This window comes from Anabrus simplex, chromosome 3, assembly GCF_040414725.1.
Source record: "Anabrus simplex isolate iqAnaSimp1 chromosome 3, ASM4041472v1, whole genome shotgun sequence".
NCBI classification, from domain to species: domain Eukaryota; kingdom Metazoa; phylum Arthropoda; class Insecta; order Orthoptera; family Tettigoniidae; genus Anabrus; species Anabrus simplex.
In genome coordinates, this window is record NC_090267.1 from 412,823,266 (window position 1) to 412,843,673 (window position 20,408).

A 20,408-nucleotide genomic window follows, 5' to 3' on the forward strand; every position below is an offset into this window, starting at 1 on the left:
ACTGATGATGGTCTCTGGTAAGAGCAAAACTAGTTTCAACAAATATATGTAACTTTTTTAAGGTTACAACAATAGTATTGAATAGGTGGAAACTTTCAGCTTTTGTTTTACACTACTGGGTGTAGCAATTGACGTTATTTATGCTTATGCTGTATTCTGCTTCTAATATAGTTTTCAAATATCACTAATATAAATGTATAAAGTCTGTGGAATTAAGTTGCATTTGTAATAAGTACACAACTTGTTTTGTAGCATACCTGTCTTACATTACATTTAATTTGCAATGAACATTACTAAATATTACTAGGAATAACTGTTAGAACTCCCACCGGCAGTGCTACCAACCCCAGTGATATTTGGAGTGTGCTTCAAGCAGACTTCCGAACCTTTCAAAGTTCTATCTGTGCTGAACTTGAAAGAGAACATTGCTGATATTGAGAAACAAACTAGAAATTCAGGATGTTCGGAGCGACGAAGTGGAGCAGTACAGTAGGCGTAATTGTCTCCTTCTACATGGAGTGAGCGAGACGCCTAATGAGGACATTTACGGAAAGGTCATTGAAACTTTCCGTGATAAACTGAAAGTCAAACTGTCCATGGACTCCATCGAATGCTGTCATCGACTGGGACAGCAACGTAGATCGACTGCTGACGTAGTGACTGAGGGTAATCGGCCCATCATAACAAAATTCCTCCGCTACTACCAGCAGGATCAAGCTTGGCGCGCTAAGTGACAGCTGACAGGCACCAAACTACTCACAACTGAATCCCTCACTAGGCTGAGAAAGTACATTTTGAACAAGGCACAAGACACTTCTTGACTGCGCAATATACAGCCAAGATGGAAGGATAATTATTCACATATCCGGCAAGAAGTTCCATGTGAACACACTCGGGGAATTACAATCATTAATCAGGTAATATTGAATGACCTGCATAAGCAGAAATGTATCAGGAAGGAGAAGAAGAAGAATCAGGCAATATGGTGAAAACAACAAGTGAACAATGTGTATTCTATGTAGTTTATTGATTTTTAATTTAGTATATATGTATGTGTGTGCACGTGTGTGTGCATGCGTGCATGCGTGTCAGTTGGTCAATGTGTGTATGAGGAAATTAAGGTAAGCCGCATGTTTTACATTCCTTTAGCATGCCTGAGTTGAGAATGCTATTGAAAGCACTTGCTCCCTCTCTCACCCCTCAGCACTCTTCTGTAGGACAGAACCCCCTCACTCTCCCTTCACAGCCCTTTCACCAGAACATACATCTGGAAGGACACGGCTTACTGCTGACCGTTTCTCAGCACTTTCTCCCTCCTATCCTACCCAACCCATTTTAGAGAAGGAATTCAAGTCATTCAGTTGCACCCTGTTGTGTGTGCATGTCAACAACCAATCCATCGTTACTCACCTCGATGAACTGAAGACGATCAATCAGTCAATCAATATTGATCTGCATTTAGGGCAGTCACCCAGGTGGCAGATTCCCTATCTGTTGCTTTCCTAGCCTTTTCCTAAATGATTTCAAAGAAATTGGAAATTTATTGAACGTCTCCCTTGGTAAGTTATTCCAATCCCTAACTCCCCTTACTATAAATGAATATTTGCCCCAGTTTGTCCTCTTGAATTCCAACTTTATCTTCATATTGTGATCTTTCCTACTTTTATAAATGCCACTCAAACTTATTCATCTACTAATGTCATTCCACACCATCCCTCCGCTGACAGCTTGGAACATACCACTTATTGCAGGTTATAAACTTCATTTTCCTTGTCCATATTGAAGATCTACTTGTGATACAAAACTAAAGGAATTGTATCACACATACCACTTAGTTGAGCAGCTCTTCTTCTTTCTCTCAATCCTTCCCAACCCAAACTTTGCAATATTTTTGTAACGCTACTCTTTTGTCGGAAATCACCCAGAACAAATCGAGCTGCTTTTCTTTGGATTTTTTCCAGTTCTTGAATCAGGTAATCCTGGTGAAGGTCCCATACACTGGAACCATACTCTAGTTGGGGTCTTACCAGAGACTTATATGCCCTCTCCTTTACATCCTTACTACAACCCCTAAACACCCTCATAACCATGTGCAGAGATCTGTACCCTTTATTTACAATCCCATTTATGTGATTACCCCAATGAAGATCTTTCCTTATATTAACACCTAGATACTTACAATGATCCCCAAAAGGAACTTTCACCCCATCAACGCAGTAATTAAAACTGAGAGGACTTTTCCTATTTGTGAAACTCACAACTTGACTTTTAACCCCGTTTATCAACATACCATTGCCTGCTGTCCATCTCACAACATTTTCGAGGTCACGTTGCAGTTGCTCACAATCTTGTAACTTATTTATCACTCTATAGAGAATAACATCATCCGCAAAAAGCCTTACCTCCGATACCACTTCTTTACTCATATCATTTATATATATAAGAAAATATAAAGGTCCGATAATACTGCCTTGAGGAATTCCCCTCTTAATTATTACAGGGTCAGATAAAGCTTCACCTACTCTAATTCTCTGAGATCTATTTTCTAGAAATATAGCAACCCATTCAGTCACTCTTTTGTCTAGTCCAATTGCACTCATTTTTGCCAGTAGTCTCCCATCATCCACCCTATCTAATGCTTTAGACAGGTCAATCACGATACAGTCCATTTGACCTCCAGAATCCAAGATATCTGCTATATTTTGCTGAAATCCTACAAGTTGAGCTTCCTAAAACCGAATTGCCTTCTATCGAACCAGTTATTAATTTCACAAACATGTCTAATATAATCAGAAAGAATGCCTTCCCAAAGCTTACACACAATCCATGTCAAACTTACTGGCCTGTAATTTTCAGCTTTATGTCTATCACCCTTTCCTTTATACACAGAGGCTACAATAGCAACTCTCCATTCATCTGGTATAGCTCCTCCGACCAAGCAATAATCAAATAAGTACTTCAGATATGGTACTATATCCCAACCCATTGTCTTTAGTATATCTCCAGAAATCTGATCAATTCCAGCCGCTTTTCTAGTTTTCAACTTTTGTATCTTATTGTAAATGTCATTTTTATCATATGTAAATTTTATTACTTCTTTGGCCTTAGTCTCTTCCTCTATCTCGATATTATCCTTGTAACCAACAATCTTTACATACTGCTGACTGAATACTTCTGCCTTTTGAAGATCCTCACAAACACACTCCCCTTCTTCATTAATTATTCCTGGAATGTCCTTCTTGGAACCTGTTTCTGCCTTAAAATACTTATGCATACCCTTCCATTTTTCACTAAAATTTGTATTACTGCCAATTATGCTTGCCATCATGTTATCCTTAGCTGCCTTCTTTGCTAGATTCAATTTTCTAGTACGTTCCTTCAATTTCTCCTTACTTCCACAGCCATTTCTAACTCTATTTCTTTCCAGTTTGCACCTCCTTCTTAGTCTCTTTATTTCTCTACTAGCTGTAGTACCTGGTGTTGTCTGGGTAGCTTTTGAATGTTTACCTTTAGTATTTGTACTACCAGTTAGTTAAGTGTGAAGTAGATGCTTATTGATTTTTTTTTTTGAGATATTGATTTTATGACCTGTTATGTAGTTTTAGAGTTATTTAGATGTGTCTGGTTTCAAGTTTTAGATTATTTAATTTTCGAGTAATTTGTATGTCAGCCCCTCTCATTTCCCACATCTAGTGGAGGCTGTGATTCTTCATCACCATAGTATTTTTTCTAAGATGGTAAGTCATATGTGTACCAAGTTTCATTGAGAGCAATTCTGGAACATACCCACATGCAGTACATCTATAATATCCGTTATATTTACATTAATTTTCACCCCCTCTCAACCTCCATACTGATTGCGGCTGAAGTATGACTTAACCATCCAGAGTGTCACAGATCAACTCTGTGACCTTGTAAAGAAAGTATTAGACATTAATATCAGTAAAAAATCATTTATTTTTATATTTCACTGTCTCCCCAAGGTGTGCTAGAGGTGTTTTACCCCAACAGTATTTTTTTCAGATATCAAGTCATATGTGTACCAATTTTATATGAGGGCTATGCTGGATGAAAAATACATCCGTATTTTTGGTCATTTTGAACATTTTCCTTTCCACCCCTTCTAATATCCATGCTGATAGGGGCTGAACAACGACAACCAGAGTGTGATTATTCATCTCAGCGACCTCGAAATGTATGGCTGTATCTTAATTAAAGCCACGGGCGCTTCCTTCCAATTCCTAGGCCTTTCCTATCCCATCATCGCCATAAGACATATCTGTGTCGGTACGACGTAAAGCAAATTAGCAAAAAGGAAATTAATAAATAGAAATGCATGGATTTGACACAATTTTCGATTATTTTTATATATCATTCCCCCATCGTTCCCCCACCCGGAAGGAGGCTAAAATTTTACATGATAAATTTCCGGCGTGTCACTATTCATCTCAGCGACAGCGAAAAGTATGGATTCAACACTACTTTTGATGATTTTTATATGTCACTCCCTGGCCCCCTACCCCTAAGGGTAGGTTGGCTGCCTAACCCCCACATGGTTTGTCTCATGATACTAAAAATTCGGAGTGCCGCTATTCATCTCAATGACCCCGAAAAATGTGGTTTCAACATTATTTTTGACAATTTTTATGTATAACTACCGCCTTGCCCCCACCCCAGAGGAGCTGAATTTGGACTTATAAAAAATCTGGAGTCTCACTATTCATCTCAACAACCACGAAAAGTATGGATTCGACACTTTTTCAAAAATTTTATGTCATTCCCTCGCCCACCCCGCCTCAATGGGTACGTGGTGGTGTCTTACCCCCACGCGGTTTGTCGAAAGTAATCCGGAGTGTCAATATTCATCTCAGCGACCCCGAAAAGGATGGATTCGACCCCATTTTCGGTTATTTTGATTTATCACTCCCCCCTCGACCCCCACCCCAAAGGCGGCAGAACTTCGACTTTAAAAAATTCTGGAATATCACTATTCATCTCAGTGACCATAAAAAGTATGGATTCGACACTATTTTTGAATATTTTATATGTCACCCCCCTTGCTACCCCCTATGGGTACATGGGGTGACTTACCCCCACGTGGTTTGTCAAAAGAAATCCGGTGTGTCGCTATTCATCTCAGCGACCCCAAAAAGGATGGATTCAACACTATTTCCTATTACTTTGATATATCACTCCCTCCTCACCCCCCATGCAAAACGGGGCTGAATTTGGACTTGGAAAAATTCTGTAGTATCACTATTCATCTCAGCGAATCCGAAAACAATGGATTCGACACTATTTTCGTATCTTTTTATATGTGACACCCCTCGCCCCCCCCCACCCCTATGGGTACATGGTTGTCTTACCCCACGCGGTTTGTCAAAAGAAATCCAAAGTGTCATTATTCATTTCAGTGAACCCGAAAAGGACGGATTCGACAGTATTTCCTATTACTTTGATGTATCACTCCCCCCTCGCCCCCACCTAAAAGGGGGCCGAATTTGGACTTGGAAAAATTCCATAGTATCACTATTCATCTCACCAAATCCGAAAATGATGGATTCGACACTATTTTTGTATATTTTGATATGTGACCCCACTCGCCCCTCCCCCGCCCCTAAGAGTACATGGGGTGTCCTCCCCCATGCGGTTTGTCAAAAGAAATCCGGAGTGTTACTATTCATCTCAGCGACCCCAAAAAGGATGGATTCGAGACTTTCAGTTATTTTGATATCTTACTCCCCTTTGCCCCCACCCCAAAGGGGGCTGAATTTGGTCTTTCAAAATTCCAAAGTGTCAGTATTCATCTCAGCGACCCCGAAAAGTATGGATTGGACACTATTTTCGAATATTTTTAAATGTCGCCCCCCTCCCTAAGGGTACTTCGGGTGTCTTTCCCCAACGCGGTTTGTCAAAAAAATCTGGAGTGTCACTATTCATCTCAGCGACCCCGGAAAGGATGGATTCGACATTATTTTCTATTATTTTGATATATAACTCCCCCCTCGCCCCCAAGCAAAAGGGGCTGAATTTGGACTTGGAAAAATTCCGGAGTACCACTATCCATCTCAAGGAATCTGGAAACAATGGATTCGACACTATTTTCGTATATTTTTATATGTGACCCCATCACCCTAAGGGTACTTTGGGTGTCTTACCCCAACGTGGTTTTTCAAAAAATCCGGAGTGTCACTATTCATCTCAGCGACCCCGAAAAGGATGGATCCAACCCTATTTTCGATTATTTTGATATATCACTCCCCCTCGTTCCCCACTCCAAAGGGGGCTGAAAATGGACTTTAAAAATTCCAGGGTGTCATGATTCATTTCAGCGACCATGAAAAGTATGGATTTGACACTATTGTCGATATTTTATGTGTCACCCCTCCCCTCGCCCCCCACCACCCCTATGGGTACATGGGGTGTCTTACCCGACGTGGTTTGTCAAAAGAAATCCGGAGTGTCACTATTCATCTCAGCGGCCCCGAAAAGGATGGATTCGACACTATTTTCGATTATATTGGCATATCACTTCCACTCGCCCCCCGCCCAAAAGGGAGCTGAATTTGGACTTGGAAAAATTCGGGAGTATCACTATTCATCTCAGTGAATCCAAAAATGATGGATTCGACACTATTTTCGTATATTTTTATAAGTGGCCCCCTCGCCCCCTGCCCCCACACCAAAGGGGGCAGAAGTTGGACTTCAAAAAATTTGGGTTGTCACTATTTATCTCAGCGACCATAAAAAGTATGGATTCGACACTGTTTTCGAATATTTTATATGTCACCCCCCTTGCGCCCCCCCGCAAGGTGTCTTACTTCCACGCGGTTTATCAAAAGAAATCCAGAGCGTCACTATTCATCTCAGCGATCCTGAAAAGGATGGTTTCGACACCATTTCCTATTACTTTGATGTATCACTTCCCCCTCGCCCCCACCCAAAAGGGGACTGAATTTGGACTTGGAAAAATTCGGGAGTATCACTATTCATCTCAGTGAATCCAAAAATGATGGATTCGACACTATTTTCATATATTTTTATATGTGACCCCTCGCCCCCCCCGCCCCCACCCCATAGGGGGCAGAATTTGGACTTTAAAAAATTCCGGTATGTCATTATTTATCTCAGCAACCATAAAAAATATGGATTTGACATTGTTTTCGAATATTTTATATGTAACCCCCTTGCGCCCCCCGCACCTAAGGGTACATGGGTTGTCTTACCTCCACGCGGTTTGTCAAAAGAAATCCGGAGTGTCACTATTCATCTCAGCGACTGCGAAAAGGTTGGATTCGACACCATTTCCTATTACTTTGATATATCACTTCCCCCTCGCCCCCCTCCCAAAAGGGGTGTGAATTTGGACTTGGAAAAATTTGGGAGTATCACTATTCATCTCAGTGAAGCCCAAAATGATGAATTGGACACTATTTTCGTGTATTTTTATATGTGACCCCCCTCGCCCCACCGCCCCCAAGGGTACTTGGGGTGTCTTACCCCCACGCGGTTTGTCTCCTGGTACTAGGTCGTAAGTGTACCAAGTTTGGTGTAAATCGTTCCAGTGGTTTAGGAGGAGATTTAATACATACATACATACACACATACATACAATGACATTTATATATACCTGTATATAGATAGATAGATAGATTATAATAAGGTGGGTCTTTATCATTCCTTACCACCCTTGAAGGTACAAACCTGTTTTCGCATTCCTCAACAATTTATTTAAACCCATCTGTTTACATTTTTATTTACCGTTTTCCACCGATCATAGTTACTTTTTAGAAACTGCCTCATGCCTGCTTTATCAGCCATATGGTACTGCCTAATAGTCCTACTTTTAAGACCTTCCTTTCTATCATATTTATTTTTAACTATGACAAAAACAGCTTCATGATCACTAATACCATCTATTACTTCAGTTTCTCTACAGAGCTCATCTGGTTTTATCAGCACCACATCCAGGATATTTTTTCCTCTGGTTGGTTCCATCACTTTCTGAATCAACTGTCCTTCCCATATTAACTTATTTGCCATTTGTTGGTTATGCTTCCTGTCATCCACATTTCCTTCCCAATTGACATCTGGTAAATTCAGATCTGAACATTAAAACACCACATTTCCAATACTTATCTTTCCCGCTACAATCACATTTCTTTCCATGTCGTTTCCTACATAGCTGATTATCTTAATAATTCTGAATCCGTGTCAGTGCTACCCTTTCCCGGTCTGTACACTCCAAATATATCAAGTTGCCTTCTGAGGTAAGATGTTTGTTCCCATATGACAATGACTAAAATAGATGAAAGATTCGTAAAAATATCTATATATATAAAAATGAATGTTTGTATGTATGTAAATGACACATCTCCTCCTAAACCCTGGAGAAAAATCAAAGAAATTTAGTACACTCATAACTTACCATCTGGAGATGAGCACTGTGGGGGTAAGCCATCCCTAGCACCCTTAGGTGTGGGGGGTCAGGGGAGTTTATATATAAAATTAATAGGAAGTAATGTCGAATACATAGTTTTCGGGTTCGCTGACATGAAAAGCGATACGCCGGATCTTTTAAAAGTCCAAGTCAGCCCCCTTCGTGATGGGGGGCGAGGGGGCAGTGATATATAAAAATAATCAATAATAGTGTCGAATCCATTGATTTCGGGGTCGCTGAGATGAATAATAACACTCCAAAAATTTTTAAAGTCCAACTTCAATCCCCTTTGGAGTGGGGGTCCGAGGGGGAGTGATATATAAAAATAATCCAAAATAGTGACCAATCTATAGATTTTGTGGTCGCGATGGGGGGTGATTTGTTAGTGATATATTAAAATAATCGAAAGTGTCGAATCCATACTTTTCGGGCTTGCTGAGATGAATAGTGTCACTCAGGATATTTTTAAAGTACAAGTTCGACCCGCTTTGGGGTGGGAGGCGTACAAATATTACCTACTATCTGGAAAATATACTGTTGGGGCAGGATACCCCTAGAACCCATAGGGAACGGGGTTAAATATAATCCATATTAATAAATGAAAGTCGGTTTGGAACGATCTATATATGTAGTTACTGTATATATAAGTTAAGGTATAAAAATTAAAATAGACGTGAATTAATGAGGCACTTCCAGGCACCCTAGAAACTTAAAACTTGGTACCAGAGAAGCTGGTGACTTCAGGAACCCAAGAAAAATAGAAAATTTTCAAATTACCCTGAGGGGCCTCGATGGGAGTCTCAAATTTGGGGCTCAGCATAAGAATGCAGTCGGATATATTTATCCTAAATGATAACCTATAGGTTTCATGGGCTTAAAAGTCTCCTGAAGGTCCTAATTTCTAATCCTCTCCCCCATATTAAGATGGTGGCAAAATCTGTCAGACGAGCTAGAAAATTGAAATTGAGCAAAATTATAGCTTTTAGCCTGTAATCGACGGAAAAATTACGAGATGTTAAAAATGTTTATTTTTTACCCCCCAAAAATATCGAAATATGGAGGCAATTTTAAAGACGGTGCAGACCTTCCTTTTGAGGTATTTGGTGGCTAAACGGTAAGTCGTATCACAAAACGGATGGCACATTCTCTGTTGAATTTGGAGTGATCTACAACTTTGGTCCAATGACTTTTTGTCGTATCTCTATCCCTTATACGTTAAATTTGACTGTATTTCTGGATTGTACGTATTTTTTGCACTTTTTGCACGTATAATTGTTAGTTTGATTCACTTATCCAAAAGACAGAATCATCAACTTCTACCTGAACCTTGGCCCATGCAGTAGCTATATGTGTACCAAATTCTATGTTTGTAGTTGTCACATATGTGTCCGAAGAGTAATTCAATGTGAGAGAACTTTACCAAAATTTTCACCGTATTCAATGTTCTAACTCAATCTTACCCAAAAATAGATAAGATACGAGAACATATCATATGACCAGCCATTTAGACAGTTATATGGCGTCGCATCGTAGGCCTACAATCCTTTTGTCGATATAGTGTACCTTTTAGAGCAGTCAATCTTCAAATGAAGGTAAAAATGCACTTACTTTCATATGTCGATCCATTTATTCATTGAAATCGATTTGTAGCGATCCAGAAAGAGTTTGTGTGCCTTTGTAATTAATACTTTACAAACTGATAATGACTCTCAGCAGGAGGGCATCTGCTATTGTAATCAGTACTCCCCACATTGACTTAAAATGGCAGTATGAATGGGGTCTATCTCCAACTCCTGCGTACCATTATAATAAATATTTTCCTTCTCGATTTGACTGGCAGAAGGCTAGGGAACATGCAATTTTTTTTAAAACTCCCAGAACCGATTGTGTTTGGTATTGGGCTGGGGTGCTGGCCATTATAAACAAATTTGCCCATCTAAAATATGCTTGACGTTAGCCATAGTGGCCTGCTATCATAATGGAAACTTACCAACTCGGTGTGACTGGCATTAGGAAAAGGGGCCTGTCATTATATTGATAACAGCACAACTCAATTTTGACTGGCTGTAGGGAAGGTGCCTGCGATTATAATAAAAATTCCTCGATTGTTATCTGTCTGGAAGTAGGAAATGGGGCCTGTCATTGCAACGAAAACTCCCCAAATATATTGTGACTGCGCAGCAGGCAATAGGGCCCGTCATTATAATGAATAGCACAATTAAAAATAGGAGAGGATTTCCACCAATCAATACTTATTTATTGCATATATTAAGCTACAGGACCGGTTTCGACCTCATATACAAGGTCATCTTCAGCTGAACCATACATACATTTTTATATAATGAAGCTTTGATTAAGATTGTGTTGTTAAAGGAATGCTGTATGATGATGATGATGATGATGTACATTTAGTCACATACAAATGGGGCAAGTCTTAGCGTGAACTGGCGTATATGACATTCTGTACAATATTGCAACTGTATGTCTAAAATATTATGTTGAAGGTCTTAAAATTAGTGTATAAAATATGTCTTTACTTAAACTAACTTATATATATTGTACCGGGAACACCGCTACGAGAAAAGTTCGAAGTATGTTTGTTGAACTTTGCGCGAGTTGGAAGGTAGGCAGCCCGCCGAACGCAGTGACGTACCCAGCGAGTGACGTGGCCGCCGTAAGCCAGCTATCTGCTACCATATATGGTAATGATCCAGCTCGTCCTCAAAAGTACATTTTTGAGCTAATCTATCGCTATTTTGACATTGCCAACTTAAAAGCCTCTACAATGGACATCATCTCTTCAGATTTCAAGAAAATCCACCGAGTATTATAGAAGTTATAAGGGTAGATAGTACCCAAGTTCTAGATACTTCCATGCGAACGTGTATAAAAGGAGGCCCACCTGACCTACGAATTCAGTGTCTGTCACTCCGCCGTCTCTGTGACACGGGTGACGAGAGAAGTGTTGTGCGTGTCGAACTTCTAGTCGACAGTCTGCGAAATCCAAGTTCGGTATTTTCTCTAAGTGTTATATCAAGACTTTGTCATATTCTTGAAGTGCCTGAATGGGACTTTACTTTTGAGAGCATCGTATTGGAACTTAGTCATATTGACGCATTGGGACTTTGTTTTTTTCGTGTGTCATGATTGGACTTTGACATTTTCTTAAAGTGCCATATAAGAACTTTGTTTTTTTTCTGAAGCGTCTCATTGGAACTTAGTTATTTTCGCCAAGTGTCGCGATAAGACTTTATTATTTTCCTAAGGTGACATACTGGAACATTGTCATCGGAACTTTATTTTCTTCGAGTGTCGTGTTGGGACTTTAACATTTCGACACGTTGGAACTTTATTTTCTTCGAGTGTCATGTTGGGACTTTAACATTTCGGCACGTTGGAACTTTGTTATTTCTATACACTGGAACTTTTTTTTTTGAAGTGCCACATAAGGACTTACTTAGTCGACGACGATTGAATTTTCACGTGTGTTGTGTATCGCATTGAACTTACGTTTCGAACTTATTCGAACTTATATTTTTGAATCAATTTCTGGAACATTGAACTTAGGGGACATTCAACATTACGTTTAATTGTGAAATATGCAATGCTTTCCAAGTGCTGCACAGACTTATGTTTTGATTCTTAAAGACTGTGACAATTCGGAATACGCATATCGCATTTCCCGAAAGCCTAGAACTTTCCAGTATTTTGAGTGATCCATAATTTATGAAGTCAGACTTTCTCTTTCGAATATTATTTTCTTTAATGGCTATTCACTTCGCTTATTAATGCAACAGGACAGTTTCTGAGTTCTACTTATTCAGTTCATTGCCAATATGCTTTAAACCTTCAGAGCTATGCATTTAGGACTGCAGTGACAGTAATCCTCTAGAACATTCTGACTTAACTTGCATTTCTACCAGTACTTGTTCTTCGAGTGATTATTCCAGAACGTTTTGATTTAATATTTAGAGTGCAGTAACCATAATTAAAAGGTAATATCTGTTCAGACAGTTCCCTGAATGTGTGGAGTGCCGTGCAGGAAATTCAGGTGTGAATTACGTCTCGAATCGAACCCCAGAACTTGTGCCAATCTTCGAGACATTCCAGAACGTCGAGGCTTCCAGAACGTCGAGACATTTCCAGAACCTCCAGACATTCCAGAACTTCTCATCCGAGCAGGTGTGGTCCCTGCCCAGTCGATGTCCAGCACCATCCCAGGACTTGGAGGTACCAACCAGCCACGACACTTCCATGCTGCTGTATGAAGGTGATATGAACTTGCTTTTGATGATCAATAAACTCAATTTATCAAAATAATCTCTCAAATTGATGACTATACCTCTCTCTGTACCAGCTCCAATGATAAAGCCACTCCCGTGATTAAGAATCATGCTCGTTCATTTAATATCAAGAGCCTTAAAGATATGAACACATTTTTACGGGTACAATATGTATATATATATATGTACAAGATAAATACAATATATAAAAGCACTTCATGCATATGAACATTCGTTCTTGCTTGTTGGTCAATACATCGACTAACTTTCGTATTTAAGTCTTATTTACAGTTGTACACTTCAGCTGCTGATAAAAACACTTCATGCATATGAACATTCGTTCTTGCCTGTTGGTCAATACATCGACTAACTTTCGTATTTAAGTCTTATTTACAGTTGTACACTTCGAAGTTAGTCGATGTATTGACCAACAAGCAAGAACGAATGTTCATATGCATGAAGTGTTTTTATATATTGTATTTATCTTGTACATATATATATTAGTTTAAGTAAAGACATATTTTATACACTAATTTTAAGACCTTCAACATAATATTTTAGACATACAGTTGCAATATTGTACAGAATGACATATATGCCAGTTCACGCTAAGACTTGCCCCATTTGTATGTGACTAAATGTACATCATCATCATATAGCATTCCTTTAACAACACAATCTTAATCAAAGCTTCATTATATAAATATGTATGTATGGTTCAGCTGAAGATGACCTTGTATATGAGGTCGAAACCGGTCCTGTAGCTTAATATATGCAATAAATAAGTATTGATTGGTGGAAATCCTCTCCTATTTTTAATTGTGCAATTCGTCAATACGGAAATGAAGGTTATAGATTACGATTATAATGAATATTCCCAAATCGATTGCGAATGGCAGTAGGTTAGTGGACCTGCCGTTATCGTCACAACTCCGCAACTCGCTCTTTACATTAGAAGCAACGTAAGTGGACCTCCCTATGCTGTTTCTCAGATAACGCTCAGAGACATGGAATTAAAAAAACATGTTATTCACTGCATGTACAGAAATTTACTTAGATATCCGTATACAATATAGAATACCGTAGTGAAGCACGGGTACATTTGCTAGTAAATGAATACAAATGAAATGAATATAGGTCTAACACTAAACAGATTTTCATTTCTTTATACTCTTGTTGTTTCTTTGTTGTGAACATTGATAATAGCGATGGTGTTCGCAGTTCCCCTGTGTTTTCTCACTCATTGCAACAAATGACCCCCAATTTTAGCATTTACTTTGTGTTTAGTGAGTAGTATTCATAGTACATCATTAATTTGACATTTTGTGACTAATGTGAATAAATGTTAAATAATGATAAGATAGCAGGAGGTTATCACCAATACAGGATTTATAACATATTTTTGAAATATTCTTTGTTATTCAGATTCATTAACTGGAGGGAATGTTGGTCTTGCTCTTTCCCAGTCAATCATTATCTCCGGAATGTTCCAGTATGTGATAAAACAATTTGGAGAAGTTGCCTCTCAAATGACATCTGTGGAGAGGATTCTAGAGTATACAGCTGTTGAAAGTGAATCAGCTCTGGAATCCATTCCAGGTAAAATAATCCACTTACTAACTTCCTTCAGCTGGGCTGAATGGCTCAAATCATCATTAACAGAGATAAAGTCCAGTGTATATAATCCTAACAGCTAAAAGGTCCAACAGCAATTATCTACACAACAAAATGGGCATGCTCTAAGGCCCAGTATAAAGTAGTCCAAAGAACAAAATGATCCAAAATTTATATGGTCCATATAAGGTGAGTCTAAGCCTAATTCAAAGAATTTTTTATAGAAATAAGATCCAAAAGAAATAAGGACCTGACTGACATGTGTAATGAACAAATCGTAAAGTGAAAGTGAATTTTAATAACTTTAATAGTATACATTGTAACGTCTATGTTAGCATTTCCAAACACTGTAATGGTGGTTAGTGGGACCTAAAATAATAATAATTATTATTATTGTTCATTTTGGCCTACTAGGGACCACAGGTCTCGTCTTGACTCTTGGCTAAGGTCTTCTGCTTTTTCTTGTCCCAGTACACTTTCATTTTCTGGCTGAGTGCCTGCTTCCTTCCATCCGTCCACTTAGGTCTGGTGGTCCCTGTACTCTTTTTGCTTGTGAGGGACAGTGGGAAGACTCCCTGTAGGATGGCCTGGTGGTACTGAGATCGGTTCTCTTATGGTCTCTAATGGGATCTCTAGTTCCTCTTGGTCTAATTTTACTGAGGTGATCCACTTGGTCTTGGAAGAACTTCCCCTACTTGTCACTGTGAGGATTCTGTTGGTGAGCCTGCAGGGTTTCAGGCGGCTCATATACCCATTGAAAGTCCATCGCCTTTTCCTCATACATGTGATTATGTCTTCCTGATGTTCGTGGAGTTCGTTGTTGTGCCTGATCCTGTAGGTGCCATCCTCTTCTGTTATGGGTCCTAGTATCCTCCTCAAGATCTTCCTCTCTTTAAGTTCTAGTTTCCTGAGTGGGCCCTTTTGAGTCATCAACAGGCACTCAGAGGTGTAAAGTACAGAGGGTCTTACTACAGAGTTGTAGTACTTCAGCTTTAGGTTCTTGGAGTGGTAGATGCTTTTACAGGAATGATAAGCCCTCTCTAACTTGGTGCACCTGATGTCTATGGCCAAAGCATCGCTCTCGCTTGTTACTGAGATCCATTCTCTTAAGTACTTGACTGCAGGAACTTTACTTACGATGTTGTTTCCTAGTGGGATTGTAAAAGGAGCCTGCTTTATATTAGTGATAAACTCTGTCTTCTGTGGGTTTACCTTCAAGCTGGTTTTTGCTGCAATACTCTAGAGGCTCTGTAGTTGGTGAGTAGCCTCTTTCATGCTGTTGGCCAGCAGGGTGAGATCATCAGCAAGCTTCAGTCCTGCTTCTGATGGCAATATGGCAGTCCATTCCCTGGTGATTTTCTCTAGTGCACAGTTGAAGAGGATGCAAGAGAGACCATCTCCCTGTCCGGATGAGAAAGCTCTCAGAGAGCTCACCCCCCGAACGTAACTTTGGAGGTGGTGTTCGTCAAGGTAGCTTTGACCTGTCTGGTGGTCTTCTCATCTAGGCCTAGTTCCCACAGGGTAGTGAAGAGGGTCTGTCTATCTACTGAATTGCATGCCTTTTGGAAATCCACCCTAATGGCTACCCAGGTTTGTCCCCTCTGGCTCCTATATGTGAAGATGGTCTTGTGGTTTTGTATCTGCTCATTGCAGGACTTACTGATGTGGAAACCAGCCTGGTATTCACTTAGTTGGGAGTCCAGCTGTTTGGTGACTCTAGTTAGCAGGGCTGTAGAGATGATCTTGTAGGTCTCGCTGTTATTTTTCTTTGCGCAATGAAAGCCTGATGGTTGGGTTCATCCTAGTGCTGACTCCACTTGATCCAGGCTCTGTGCCTTTCCTCTATAGCTTGATCACACTCTGTGGTCCACCAGGGGTGCTTGCCTTTGCTGGATGAAGCAGGGATGGTTTCTTGAGAGGCATCCAGTAGAGCCTTTTGTAGCGTAGGCCACCCTCATTTCTGTGCATTCTTCTCAAGGGTGGTCTGGAAGTCACAATCCTCATCGTTCAGCCGTTGGGTGTTGAACCTAGGTATCCTCAAGACCTTTGGGGTTTTGGGTGCTCTCCTCAAGGGTTGTAGGTTGGTCTTTCATAGAGAGAGACAGTGGTCAGAGTCGAGGTTGGCTCCTCTCAAGACCTTGACGTTCTGTATTTACCTGTGGCATCTCCTGTCAATAGCCACATGGTCTAACTGAAATACACCCAGCATGTGATTTGGACTCTTCCAGGTCATGGCCTTCTTAGGCAATCGCTTGAACGCGGTTGATTTTAAGACCAGATTGTATTTGTCACAAAGGTCTATGAGTCACTCGCCATTTCTGTTGGTCCTTTTGTGGGCTGGGTAACTGCCTACTATCTTGCGGTATTTCTTCTCCTACCAACTTGTGCGTTGAAGTCGCCCATGAGTATGGCGGTGTGGTGATTTGGGATCTGGTCTAAGGTCTCTTCAAGGGTGTTCCAGTAATACTCTACTGCTTCCAGATCTTTCCTATTGGTGTCGTTTGTGGGTGCATGGAAGTTAACTATGGCGTACGCTCTTTTGTGGGACCTGAAGGATAGTGAGGAGATTCTGCCATTGGGCGAGATGAATTCTAATATACAGTCGAACATTCTATGGTGTACAGCAAAGCCAGTACATAGGTGTGGAACTGTCTTCATCACCATCTTACCCGGTTTCCCTTTATAGATCCGGTATCTTTGGGTTTCCATTACATCTTCATCTGTGAACCGAGTCTCTTGTAGTGCTGCTACCTTGATGTTATACTTTTCCAGAACATCAAGGGTGTGTTTGAGTTTACCTACCTTTAACACGGAGTTTATGTTCACTGTAGCTAGGTGCTTTTTCTGTTGCTGTTTATGTGAGGGCAGTAGTGGTGGAGTACATGAAGGTGCAGGCTCCCCAGAATCCGATAACCTGCTTGCCCCATCATGACTGGGGGTGTGGATTGGTTACCACTTGGGATAATATTTTTGTTAATATTTCTCTTCACGTTGAGTCCAACAAGTATATATGTGGGGTCACCCTAGTGGGTAACGGTTGTTAACTCTCAAGGTTGTTAGCCCTGAAGTACATTTTAACTGACATGTGGAAATGTCATGCCCTCTGCCCATTATAACAGTGGACAGTAGATTGCCTCCTTCGCCAGCTCCACCGTACCATCTTCTCCGCCTTTGCTGCCATTGATACCTCTTTAATGAATTTATGAGGCATTTCCTCCACAAAGGTTTAATTAAGCCTTTGTTCTTGCTCTTTCCCAGTCAGTCATTATCTCCAGAATGCTCCAGTACTGGATAAAACAATTTGGAGTAGTTGCCAGTCAAATGACCTGACACAAAATAAAACACAAGAAAACAAATTGTAACAGACCAACATTATCTTACAAACAATATCACAGTTTGTGCAGGGGAAAATGCCAGCTCATCTTTCTTCCTCCTCTCCCGTGACCAAAATTATTATTATTATTATTATTATTATTATTATTATTATTATTATTATTATTATTATTATTATTATTATTATTATTATTGAGCCTCTGTGGCTCAGGCAGAAGCACACTGGCCTCTCACCGCTGGGTTCCATGGTTCAAATCCCTATCTCTCCATGTGAGATTTGTGCTGGACAAAGCAGAGGCAGGACAGGTTTTTCTCCGGGTACTCCTGTTTTCCCCTGTCTTATTTCATTCCATCAACACTCTCCAATATCATTTCATTTCATCTGTCATTCATTAATCATTGCCCCAGAGGAGTGCGACAGGCTTCAGCAGCTGGCACAATTCCTATCCTCGCTGCTAGATGGGGGCTTCATTCATTCCATTCCTGACCCATTCAAATGACTGGAAACAGGCTGTGGATTTTCATTATTATTATTATTATTACAATTTTTTTTTTGATTCGTTGTGCCCAACTGTGGAGCGCGTTTGAACTTATTTTGCACAATGTTTCTTCTTCTTTTCTTCCCAATAACTCTTCATTTTTTCACTGTGTTCCTTTCTCCGTGTTTCTGTCCAGCCTGTACTTTTTCTTGTTGGTTTCTCTGCAAATTTATGTTTGTTTACTAAGCTTCTAACTTTCATTCTATCTTGAATGGTTTTGTCCTCAATACCCATTTCTTGTAGATCTTCATGAATTTCTACTAACCAATTGTTGCGGATTTTCAGGGTTAGAGCTAGATTTAGAATTTTCTTTGTCAGTCTGTTGTTATCCATTCTGTGTAGGTGTCCGTAGAATTTTAGTTGTCTCTTTCTGATGGTATCCGTGATTTTTTCTGTGAATTGAAAAATTTCGTGTGGTTTCTTTTTCATCCAAATTCCATTTTCAAACTTTGGTCCTAGGATTTTTCTGAGAATTTTCCTCTCTTGTTTATCAATGCTTTTCATTTGTGACCTGCCCCCAATGATCAGTATTTCATATGCATAAAGTGCCTCTGGTTTGATGACTGTATTGTAGTGTCATAATTTTGCATTTTTTGATATACATCTTTTGTTGTATCTGTTCCATGTGATTTTGTAAGCCCTTTGCAGTTTAGCAGTTATTTCTTTATTAGATTCCTGATTTAACCCTGCTGGCTGAATAATTTCACCTAGATACTTGAATTTGTCTACTTGGGAAATTATTCCACATTTGGTGATTAATAGTTGATTGTTGAATCTTGATTTAGTTCCTTCCATAAACTGCGTATTTTCAAATGAAATTTGAAGTCCGGTTTTTGCGGCTATTTCATGCAATTTTTCTATGGAGTGGATTGCTTCTTGTCTGTTGTTCGAAAGGATCGCAAGATCATCTGCGAAAGCTAAGCAATCAAGGTGAATTTTGTCTTTAAGAAGTCTGCCAATGTTTATACCTTTAGTTTCTTTTCTCCATTCACGAATCACTTTTTCCAAAAATAAATTGAATAGTAGTGGGGATAGTCCATCTCCCTGTTGGACACCAGTTCTGATTTCGAACGGTTCAGAAATTTCTCCCAAGAACTTAACTTTTGATGTTGTGTTGATCAGAGTTTGTTTAATCAATTCCCTCATTTTCCTGTCGACTTGAAATTCCTCTAGTATGTTGAACAGGGTCTGCCGATCTATGGAATCATATGCCTTTTTGAACTCAACAAAGGTGATCACTGTTTGTTTGGTTTTGCGAATCTGTAGTATGGTTTTTAGGTTTAGGATTTGTTCTACGCAGGATCTCCCTTTTCGGAATTCAGCCTGATAATCTCCGATCAGGTGGCCTGTTTGTTTCTCTAATCTATTACGTAGAGCTTTAGAGAAGATTTTATATACGAGTGAGAGGAGATAAATTCCTCTGTAGTTATTAATATCTGATTTGTCTCCTTTCTTGTGAAGTGGGTGAATCAATGCACATTTCCAATCCTCCAGAATTTCTTCAGAAAACCAGATGTCCTGTAAGATTTTTTGAATACTATGGACCAGTTTGTCACCACCAATTTTCAACATTTCAGCGAATATTCCATCTTCTCCTGGTGCTTTGTTGTCTTTTAAATCTCTGATTATTTGTTTGACTTCTTGTAATGTGGGGGTTTCTGAATCTGGATTAGGTGTTGGTTTTTCGTAGGTGAATTGTTCTTTCGGAGATTCACAGTTTAAAAGGTCCATGAAATGGTTTGCTAGGAGTTCACAATTTCCCTTTGTACTTGTTTCCAAAGTTCCATCTGTACATTTGAAACAGAGACTAGGTGCCTGGTAATTCGGATAATTCTTCTCTGAATGTTCTGTAGAAGTTCCGTGTATTGTTTTTCTTGAAATTTTCTTCGATTTCTGACAGTCTGTTTTGATAATATTTTGGTTTTTAGATCTAATGATTTTTGAGGTTTGTTTCTGTGTTTTGAAGAATTCATCACGATTTTGATCAGTTTTATAGGAACTCCAGTTTAGTCAGGACCTAATTCTGTCTTCTATGGCCTTGTCACGTATGTCACTCCACCACCTGTGTTTGCGTTTCCTTGGGGGGTTGCTGATGTTTTGTGAAGCTTTCAAGAGTGTGTCCTTGAATTCTAGCCAGCTTGAAGGAGCATCGTTGGAGATATTCGCAAGGAAATTGTCTGAGTTCTGTCTCAGAAATTC

General features: G+C 39.7%; 1 protein-coding gene across 1 annotated transcript in view; it reads left to right on the forward strand.

The window, feature by feature from the left end:
• The window catches only part of LOC136866830 (ATP-binding cassette sub-family C member 4-like), a 291,743-nt gene that overhangs the window by 236,820 nt on the left and 34,515 nt on the right, over positions 1-20,408 (forward strand). Inside the window, exon 22 of the mRNA XM_068226857.1 lies at positions 14,149-14,322. Within this exon, the coding sequence (XP_068082958.1) occupies positions 14,149-14,322 (174 nt within the window). The remainder of the gene's footprint in view (positions 1-14,148; positions 14,323-20,408) is intronic.